We start from the raw sequence: 11,171 nt of genomic DNA, 5'->3' as shown, positions 1-11,171 counted from the left end.
TGTTCTCTCATCTCATCTTACGCCCTGCCCCTTTCCAATGCTGCAGGTTCTCAATGTCTTTTACTCTAAGCAATCAGAAATGTTTTTTAGTCCCAATTGGAATAGTACTTGTTGGCTCTGATAGCTCATTAGTTTGGACTGTTTTTGGAGTTAGAGATCACATTTCTGCAGCACACTCTGTTGTGTAAGTACTTGAACTAATATACTATTGGTCCCTGATTCTATCCGACTACCAACATTATTTAATTCTGCTTAATTAATGTTTTTTGCTGAAAAGCATTTTTCTTTGGTTTAGGGAAACCTAACAGTTATTGTTATCTTTGCTCTAAAATGTCAATTTAAATTCATCCAGATTCATCATCTGAATTTCATGCTCAAACTCTTTCTTAAACACAATCTTTCTCTTACAGACATAAGTATCCTCTATCCCCCAACTATTTATGTCCTTAGTCATACTCATAATTTGTTTGCAGCCCAGATCAGATTAATGCTAGGTGCATCATCCAACCATGGCTTCACCTATACTTCTGCTTCATAAAGCTTCTCTAGCCAGCCTTGATGATCTACAACCTGATATGCCAGAGTATACTAGTACAACTAGTACAACTAGTACAACTAGTACAACTTCAACTCCAAAGCTTATCAGATTTCATCTTTTATGTACAAGATTCAAGACAAAGAAGAACGCATAGTATACTAGTACAACTAGTACAACTAGTACAACTTCAACTATTACAACTCAAGTTAGTATAACTAGTACAACTACAACGAGTATAACTAGTATAAATAGATTGAGTATAATCATTATAACTGATACAAGTAAAACATGTAAAACTAGTACAACTTTACAATTAATATGGTGATTTTTTATATTTTTTTTGTTTTCAGCGCATTAAGATGATAGAAAAGAGGATGATGTAGAACCAATAAGGCATGTTCTTCTAATCTTCTCCCGCCTGTATGTATCCAATACATGAATAATATATTTTTAATAATATTTGATTTGGATAATGATTTGTTTACAAGTTTTACTAGTTATACTAGTTGTACCATTTTCGGAAAAATATCATCTAAATCTTTTTGCTCTTGAGGCCAAAAAATAGATGCGGAGCCAGAAAAATATTCAACCATTGTTCCAAAAAACACTAGTCACTTGAAAAAGAAGGAGGAAGCGCCGGTGATGAGTAAAAGTGACTCACCGGCGATGAACAAAAAGAAGGACTCTACTGTGAAGAAGAGAGATGTCACAACAAAGAAGAAGAAGAAAGACACATTGAAGAAGAAGAGAGATGCGGAAAACAAGAGTGAAGTCATGGTGAAGAATAGGAAGCTCGACCATGGTGTCCACCGTGGTCCTCGTTAAATCCAACCAAGCATGCTCGAAACCGCGAGAGAGAAACACATCTCCATTTGGTAAATAAAACATAGTCGTACCAGTTATACTAGTATAACATGTATTTTTTCATACTGATATGAATAATCCAGTTAACAAACCTTAAAATATGAGGTATATTATGTAAAACATGATTTATTAGTCGTGTCAGTTACATAAGTTACATACTATACATGAATTATATAATTTGTATACCAATTATATCAGTTATATTAGTTATATCATTTGTTAACATGTTTAGTTGTACGAGTTATGCGAGTTATACACAACCAAATGAGAGAAATTGTGTGGCCGTGATCGAACAAGGGAAAAATTATCCTATGGTTGAGAAAAAGAGGAAGTGGGTCCCAGCCGAAAGAGAAAAGAATTGGAGAAAGATCGTGTGGCTCAGATTAAAGGAGATGTATGATGATCTAATGGTTGGGAAGCACTTTCATTAAGGGTAGTATAGTTATTTACACTAAATAAAATAACAAGTAGTTGTACTAGTTTTCTAGTTGTACCAGATGTACATAGTTGTACTAGTTTTTGAGTTGTATCAGTTTGCGCATAGTTGTACTTTGACAGTGAAATCGAAAAATATTAGTTGTACCACATAATAAATACAATTACCTCAGTTGTACCACTTATTTATGTTTACATGTCTTTGCCCGGTTACAATGAAAACATCAATTTCGTAAAAATACATTTCATGAATGTTTTCCAAAAATTAAGTGGACAAACAAGTTAACAAACCTTAAAAGTATAAGGTAGATCATGTAAAATTATAGAGTTGTGTAATAATTTTCAAAAAAATAATTTAGAGAAACTTCTGAGTACATACCAATTAGGATATTTGATTATTTTTCTCATATGGAAAACCAAATTGGTTTTGTCAATTTCTGAAATGTCAAAGTTGTACCTGTTGTACCAGTAATACTCGCATATGTCTACTTTTAGGGGATGTACCAATATTTTACATCATAGGTTTGTAAAAATATGTTCGATGTTTGTTTATCATAATAATATGGCTAATATATTTAACAAACCTTTAAAGTATAAAGTATATAATGTAAAATTAAGAGTATAATGTAGTAATTTAACAACAATTTGAAAATCTTAAATAAAATAGATGAAATTTTGTCATCATATACCAATTATGATATTTTACTTGTTTATTTTATATGTAAAACATGATTTATTAGTCGTGTCTAGTAGCTATTATATATAAATTATAACATTTATATACCATTTATACCAGTTATACAATTCCTTAACATGTTTAGTTGTATGAGATTTATACTAGTTATACTCAGTCGAATGAGAGAATGAAATAAGGAGAATGGAATAAGGAAGGTGTGTGGCTGTAAATTGTTCACGTGGTTGAGATAAAAAAAAGAGAAAGAGAAAGAGAAAGAAGGAGAGATAATTGTGAATCTGTTGGATAAGAAGTCAGCCGTTGCATTTTGGAGGGTTAATAGAAACAAGAGTGAAGGAGGGAAAGGCAGGAAGTATAGTTAATTATGTTTTTCACAACTGGTCGTTTATGGCAAATTATGAGCATAATCAACTTGGGCGTATCTGGGTAGTATGGGATCAATCAGTGAGAATGACTCCAGTCTACAAAAGCAGTCAACTAATTACTTGTTCGGTGCTTCTTGAAGGAAGAACAGAGGAAATTATTTGCTCTTTTGTATATGCTTTGAATACTATGGAGGAAAGAAGAGTTTTAGGGGAGGAGTTGAGAAATCACAAGGATGCAGCGATGTTTAGAGATAAACAATGGCTAGTCTTTGGAGATTTCAATGAGATATTGAATGGAAGTGAGCATTCAGGATATGAGAACAACCCAAATGTAACAACGGGAATGAGGGAATTTCAAGACATTACAAGATATTGCTCTCTCACGGATATGAGCTCGCATGGACCTCCTTTCACTTGGTGTAATAAAAGAGAGGAAGGGCTAATCTGCAAAAGACTTGATAGAGTGTTAATAAATGACGTTGCTATGCATGGATTGGCAAATGCATATAATGTCTTCGAGGCTGGAGGTTGTTCGGATCACCTCAGATGTAGATTTCATTTGGAGGAAGTGGTTCAAAGGAAGAGGAGACCTTTCAAGTTTACAAATGTTATAGCTACTATGGAAGAATTTCATCCTACAGTGGAGGAGTACTGGAAGGAAACAGAGAAATTATTTCATTCTACATCAGCTATGTTCCGGTTGGGTAAAAAATTGAAAGGATTAAAGCCGGCTCTAAGGGCTTTGAGCAAGGAGAAGCTGGGGCAACTACCAAAGAGGACAAAAGAAGCTTATTTGGTCTTGTGTGAGAAGCAGAAAGAAACTCTGGAAAGACCATCGTCAGAAGCCATTATAGAAGAAAGTGAAGCTTTGGAAAGATGGCAAAGGCTAGCTGATTTGGAGGAGGAGTTTTATAAACAAAAATCCAAGATGCACCGGATGGAGGTGGGGGATAGAAACAATAGATTCTTACACAATGCAGCTAAAATAAGAGAAGTTCGCAATGCTATTAGAGAGGTACAATGCCCGGATGGTAGTGTGGTGACAACGGAGGAAGATATTAAAAAAGAAGCATAAAGGTTTTTCTCAGAACTACTAACCTTTAGACCTCCAGACTACGAAGAGCCTAGTGTGGAAAGACTGCAAAGCCTTCTACAATTCAGATGTAGTGAAGAAGATCAAGAGAAGTTGATAAGTGAAGTCACAACAGAGGAAGTCAAGGCAGTTACATTCAAAATGTCATCAAATAAATCCCCTGGGCCTGATGGCTATACTGTAGAATTCTTCAAGTCAGCTTGGCCAATTGTCGGTGAAGATGTAGTTGTAGCAGTGCAATCATTTTTCATCAAAGGTTTTCTCCCTAAAGGTATAAATTCAACAATACTGGCGCTCATACCTAAGAAGGAAACTGCGAAGGAGATGAAAGATTATAGACCGATATCATGCTGCAACGTTTTATACAAGGTGATATCCAAACTGCTAGCAAATCGGCTTAAGGACATCATGCCACAGTTCATCGCCAACAATCAGTCTGCTTTCGTAAAAGACAGATTGCTGATGGAGAATCTATTACTAGCAACTGAATTGGTGAAAGACTATCACAAAACAGAGATATCAGCTAGATGCGCTATGAAGATTGATATTTCCAAGGCCTTCGATTCCGTTCAATGGCCTTTTCTCCTCGCTACACTAGAAGCTCTTGGATTTCCGGCGAAATACATACACTGGATTAGACTGTGTATCTCCACGGCATCTTTCTCTATTCAAGTTAATGGGGAATTGGCAGGCTATTTTAACAGCAAAAGAGGATTGAGGCAAGGTTGTGCATTATCACCATCTCTGTTTGTGATATGTATGAATGTGTTATCCAAGCTACTGGACAAAGCAGCATCTGAGAGACTGATTGGTTATCACCCGAAATGTAAAAATGTTTCTCTGACGCATTTGTGTTTTGCGGATGACATAATGGTTTTCTCAGATGGAAAGAAGAGATCAGTTGAAGGTATACTACAAGTATTTGAAGAATTTGCCAAGATATCAGGGTTGAAGATCAGTCTTGAGAAAACCACATTGTACATGGCTGGTATTACGCAGGAGAATCAGAGGGCCATCCTGATGAATTTTCCCTTTGCAGCAGGACAGCTTCCGGTGAGGTATCTAGGTCGGCCCCTTCTTACTCGGAAGATGACAGTTGCTGATTACACACCATTGATGGAAAAAGTCAGGACGAGAATGTGTAACTGGAATGGAAGGTTCTTATCATACGCAGGTCGACTCCAATTAATCCAATCAGTAATAATGAGTTTGACAAATTTCTGGCTTACAGCTTTCAGAATGCCTAAGAAATGTCTGGGAGAAATGGAGAAAATGTGTGCTGCTTTTCTATGGTCGGGTCCTGAGATGAACACAAAGAAGTCGAAAATTAGTTGGGTAGAGGTGTGCAAGAAGAAAACTGAAGGTGGCCTTGGAGTAAGACCTCTGACTGAGGTAAATGATGTAGCTTGTCTCAAGCTAGTATGGAGGATTCTCTCAGGCACGAGCTCGCTGTGGGTTAAATGGATTCAGATATACTTGATGCACAAAGGATCGTTTTGGGCAGTTAGAGAAAGCACAACAATTGGTTCCTGGATGTGGAGAAAAATTCTTAAAGAAAGGGCAGTTGCAAGGGATTTTCACAGAATGGAGGTCAAGAATGGTGAAGCTACCTCTTTTTGGTATGATAAATGGAGCTCTATAGGATGTTTATGGGAGCTACTAGGAGTACGAGGTTTCATTGCTTTGGGAATATCAGCCACTTCAACTATGGCAGAAGCAATGCGTAATCATAGAAGGAGACGTCACCGTCAAGTGATTCTAAATGAAGTGGAAGATGAGATAGAGAAGTAAAAAAATGAGAATCACCAGACAGAGGACATAGCGCTATGGAAGAGTAAGGCTGGGACCTACAAATCAGCTTTCTCATCAAGAAACACATGGATAGAGATAAGGAAGGAATATATGACCCAGGGCTGGAGCAAAATAGTATGGTTCAAACATGCTACTCCAAAATATTCTTTTCATATGTGGACAGCAATGAGAAACAGGCTATCAACATGTGACAGAATCAGGAAGTGGAGCCCATCCATTAACCCCATATGTGTTCTTTGCCAGCAACATGAGGAGACAAGGAGTTATTTGTTTTTCTCGTGTTCATATTCAAGTAGGATCTAATCTGCTATTGGAGAACATTTTGGACAGTGTTAAGTTGTTCGTGCTGAGATACGCTTTTCAAGCATCTGCTCATCCTATTTGGAGAGAAAGAAACAGACGCAGACATGGAGAAAAGGAACTACCGAATACGCTTCTGATCAAAACCATTGACAAAAATGTCAGGAACAGATTATCTACCATTAAGAGGCTAGGAGATCATAAAATGGATGCAGGGCTGAGCGTATGGTTTGGATCAAGAGAATGATCTCATTATAACAATTTAGTCAAATATTTTATATCTTAGTCTCAATGTTATATACAATGTACAAAAGTTTTGGATAAATAAATTTAACATTTATTCAAAAAAAAAAAAAAAAAAATTGTGAATCTGAGGACCAAGATTAAAACACAGAGATAAGATCTGATGGCTAAGATTAAGCCATCGTTAATGGCAAAATCGTCATTTACACGATTTTTGTCGTAGATTAATTTAGGTGGCTGAAAATTTCTTTTAATCCATTTGTCCCGATTAAAGTCCGACAAAGCTGATCACTCAGCCGAAAACAATGAACAAATCTATGCCAAACTTAACATTCTAGGCTCTAGCTATACTCTAAGGAAGAAAATGCAGTATAGACTACTCGTGGAATTGGTAGCACATGTATTTCCCCGCTAGAAAGTAGCCATACCTAATCTTGGTTACTTTGGTATTAACACAAAAAGATAATTCAACAATCAATATAGACTACCACATATTAAAAGTTAGAACAATCGACAATCGACATGCTACAACTAATAATTCATATATTCTGATAAGCTTTTCAATCCATCTGGTTTCACAAAACTGATGATTACAAACTTTAATATATATTTTTTGAACTACAAACTTTAGAGGGTTATTGGAACATGAATTTCTGTGGAATTTGATGATTTTAATAGTTGAGAGGATTTTACAAGTTAACTAGATTTAACAAATTTTATCAAATACTTTTACATAAATTTTCATTACTTGTGTATAGAATTCTATTTATTGTTATTAACTTTTAAAGTAAGAAATTAATGGTGGTAGAAAAAAATGGAAAGAAAATCATTTCAATTAAGGCAATTCTTAAACAACTTTAAAAAAGTTTTTCTCACAAAAAAGATCTCAAGAAATAAAATGACCAAAAAATTTAATTTCTACTTTTTACTTTTTACTTTATAGATATATAAATAATAAATAATAAAAATATTTTTTTATATAATTTCGAAATATATGTTTTAAATTTGAATTTTTGTAAAAAAATTTGAATTATTATTTTTGAAATGTTTTTTAAAAAAAATCGAAAGTGCTTTTTAAAACTATTTTTACAATTTTTATTTTAAATTTTTAATATTTTTTTCTATTTTTTTAAGTTGTGAATTGTATTATGTTAAATTTGTGATTTGTATATTATTTCATTCTTCAATTTGAATTTTTGTATGTGAGTGTATTTTATTACATTGATTTCAAAAATCTTATGGGTATAGATGATATTCTCAAAGTTGAGTACTATGAGTAAAAACAAAGAAAATTTACATCTCAATAACAATAAATTTTAATAGAATCTTAAAATCAATGGAAACTAAACTTTTCCAATAACAAAGGATTTTGAGTGGAATTTAAAAATCATCACCCCAATAACAATGGATTCTATTTAGATTTTAAAAATTCACAAACCAATAACAACGGAATCTCAAAATTTAATAATTCCTTTAGAATTCTTTGGCCAATAACCCCCCCCCTAATATTTGCACAACTTGTTTTTCCTTTTCAATTCTTTTACGAAACAATATTTATATCTTTCTAAAAGCATGTATATTTTATTAGTTCGTATTCGTTTATATCTCTTTCATCTTTTGTAAACTGAATTAACACAAAGAGATTAATGTTTAACAATACTACTTGATTTCCTCGTTTGGGCTTTGTTTCTCTCTCTAAAGAAATAATCTTATTTTTGTGAGTGGAGCTTTAGCGGTGGTTGTTACGGTGACTCATCAGACACGAGTCAAGTTAGAAAGTATTTTCAGATCAATCTTAAAGAAAATTAGGGTTTGGTGATAGCTGGTGATTCAAGATGTGTTAAGAGATGGATAAAGCGATGATTGAGTTATCTTTAGATGAGGTGGACGAACCGTTCGATATGCCTAATCTACCTCAATTCAAGTCGACGGAACGAAACGCAAGGAGCTTAATCGGGAGAATCCTTAACCCGGATTGTCAAAAGATGTTCAACTTGATTCTCAATATGCCTAGGAAGTGGCAGAAGCTAGGCAGAGTAAAGGGTATAGCTCTATCAAAGGAACGATTTCAGTTCATTTTCGATCATGAACACGACTTGGTTGAAATTCTAGAGAAGGGGGTTCATACTTTTAACGATTGGACGCTAGCCATAGACCGATGGGTTGAAGTTCCTCCTCCGGATTATCTGCTATTCATTCCAGTATGGGTTCAGATTCGCAATATGCCAGTGAATTATTATACAGAGGAGGCGATTACGGCGCTGGGGGAATTGATAGGTGAAGTTAAAGTGGTTGCATTTGATCTGGAAAAGTCTCAGAGCCGAGAGTATGTACGAGTTTTGGTGCGCTTCAACGTGACAAGACCATTAAGGAAGTCAAAGGTGGGTCAATCTACCTGAAGGAGGATCTACGGTGGTATATTTTAACTATGAGCGAATTCAGAAGAGATGCTATGAGTGTCAAAGATTAAATCACTCTAAGGATGTATGTCCTCTGCTGGTACGAAAAAGAAAGGAGCTGACCTTGGAAAGAAGACAGAGGATTATCATGGACAAAGCAGCTTCTAAGGAGCAAGTTGGTTTATGCAAGGAGACAGGTCGAAGGAAGTTATCTCCGGAGGTTCTGGAGGAAATGAGGCGTTACATGATGGTGGCCACAGAGGCGGATAAATAAATAAGAGCTGATAGAGTTAAAACTTCTGTTGCAGAAGCTGAAAAGGATCCTGTGGCTCAGAAAACTATTCTCAGATTGGAATCTAAGCCAGCCTCACTAAAGACCTTGATCTTGGAAAAGGATTGGTTTATGATTTTGATGTCAATGAAGAGGTGGAGCATAGAGGGGAGAGAAGTTAATGGCATCAGCTATTAAAGCGCATAGTTTGGAGGAAAGGCAGGTCCAGAGGTCCAAATTGATAGGAAATGAAGGAATCTTGGAGACAAAAGGATCGGGGCCTAGTGCATCGATGTATAATCCTGGTCCATCAAACGTGCGGGAGATTGATGAAAGGAATGCTGTCTCTCTTAACCTTGAGGTGAGCTCAACGGGATACGGTTCGAATCCTTCTATAATTCAACCATCCGGGGCTTCTTCCAAAAAGGCGACACCTAGAAGGAGACCGTACATAAGGAAGAGACAAGACAAGAAAATAACATCTACAAGCATCCTTCAGGAACTATATGGGAGTGCAGTAGATAAGGAGAAGGTCGGATCTAAAAGAATACAAGTGGAGAAAGAAGCAGCAGGACAAAAAGTCGCTAGACGTGATGAATCAAGGGTGATCCCGCATGAGGGATCGCCGCAATCCAAATGAGCCTAATTAGCTGGAATTGTCAGGGAGTGGAAAGGCCTCAGGACCTGACAATTCCCAGACTAAGGGAGATGCGTAAAAAACATTTCCCTGAGGTCCTCTTTTTGATGGAAACAATGAACTGTAGAAATATTTTGGTTGACTTGCAAGTATGGTTAGGCTATGACCGGGTAGTTACTGTAGAGCCTGTAGGAAAGGCGGGGGGTCTTGCTGTGTTTTATACGAAGTCTGTAAATATAAAGTTTTTTATTTTAAACAAAAATCTAATAGACGGTATAATACAGTATGGTGATGTCTCTTTTTATGCGTCCTGTGTATACGGCCCATCGACCTTAAGAGGTAGAATGTCTTTGTGGGAAAGGTTGAGTAGGATTGGTGTAGATAGGAGAGACAGTTGGTGTGCGTTTGGGGATTTTAACGACATTCTACACAAAGGAGAAAAGATAGGTGGAGTGTGGAGGTCGGATGAATCTTTTTTACCGTTTAATCAGATGATGGAAGCAGGGCAGTTGGAAGAGTTACCTAGCCATGGGAATGGCTTTACTTGGGGAGGTAAAAGAAACAACTGTTGGATTCAGTCAAGATTGGACAGATGCTTTGGAAATAAGGAATGGTTCATGCAGTTCCCTTGTGCTAACCAATCTTTCTTGGATAAAAGAGGGTCTGATCATCGGCCAGTGTTAATCAACTTTATTGAAGCTCAAGAATCCTACAGAGGCTCGTCCAAGTTTGATATAAGATTGTTAGAAATAGAAGGCATTAAGGATAATGTGATCAATGCTTGGGATTTTGGAGGCAATAATGGTGTTGAAACTGTTTCTTCAAGATTGAGAGCCTGCAGAAAGGTGTTGAGTGGGTTAAAGAAGCAAGTCAACATGAATTCAAGGGATCGAATCCAACAAGCTGAGGTTGCTTTAGAAAGAGAACAATCTTCAAATCAGCCGTCAGTGGAGCATATTAACGTTCTGAAAAGGGAGCTTGTGAGAGCCTACAGAGATGAAGAGATATACTGGAGGCAAAAAAGCAAAGACAAGTGGCTAAGGGGTGGTGATAGAAATACAAGATTCTTTCACAATTCGGTGAAAAATGGCACGGGCTAGAAACACTATAGATAAACTGATCAATGAGGAAGGAGTTGAGGTGTTCTCAGAGGCTGCAAAGGGTGAAGTGGCGGTACTATATTTCTCAAACTTATTCAAGTCTTCTAACCAACTTCTTTTGGAACATGGTTTCAAGGCATGAGGACCAGAGTAACAACAAATATGAATCATGAGCTTACGAAGCCTGTATCAGATCTTGAGGTCAAACAAGATGTGTTCGCATTGATCCTTCAAAAGCACCGGGGCCTGATGGTATGTCTACGTTATTGGTGTAGCCATGACCAGAGACATAGAAGAGGAGCTGAGTGAGACTGATAAGGACGAGCCAAGTGATGAGACTGCCGTAGAAAAGAGATGTGAAGCTGAGGATACTGAAGAGAACCAGAACCAGAGTGAGACACCATGTGAGCCAACCAGTGT

At 36.5% G+C, this 11,171-nt stretch overlaps 1 protein-coding gene across 1 annotated transcript; it reads left to right on the top strand.

Annotated features, from left to right (window-relative positions):
- The first annotated feature begins 8,191 nt into the window (after window positions 1-8,191).
- On the top strand, window positions 8,192-9,017 carry LOC106344985. Its single transcript, XM_013784266.1, has 2 exons — window positions 8,192-8,725; window positions 8,826-9,017. The coding sequence occupies exons 1-2, from the start codon at window positions 8,192-8,194 to the stop codon at window positions 9,015-9,017; spliced, it is 726 nt and encodes a 241-aa protein (XP_013639720.1).
- The last annotated feature ends 2,154 nt before the right edge of the window (window positions 9,018-11,171 follow it).

The sequence above is a fragment of the Brassica oleracea genome, chromosome C5 (genome assembly GCF_000695525.1).
Source record: "Brassica oleracea var. oleracea cultivar TO1000 chromosome C5, BOL, whole genome shotgun sequence".
NCBI classification, from domain to species: domain Eukaryota; kingdom Viridiplantae; phylum Streptophyta; class Magnoliopsida; order Brassicales; family Brassicaceae; genus Brassica; species Brassica oleracea.
Note: the sequence above shows the minus strand (reverse complement) of the source record. Positions and strands in the feature narration are given on the sequence as shown.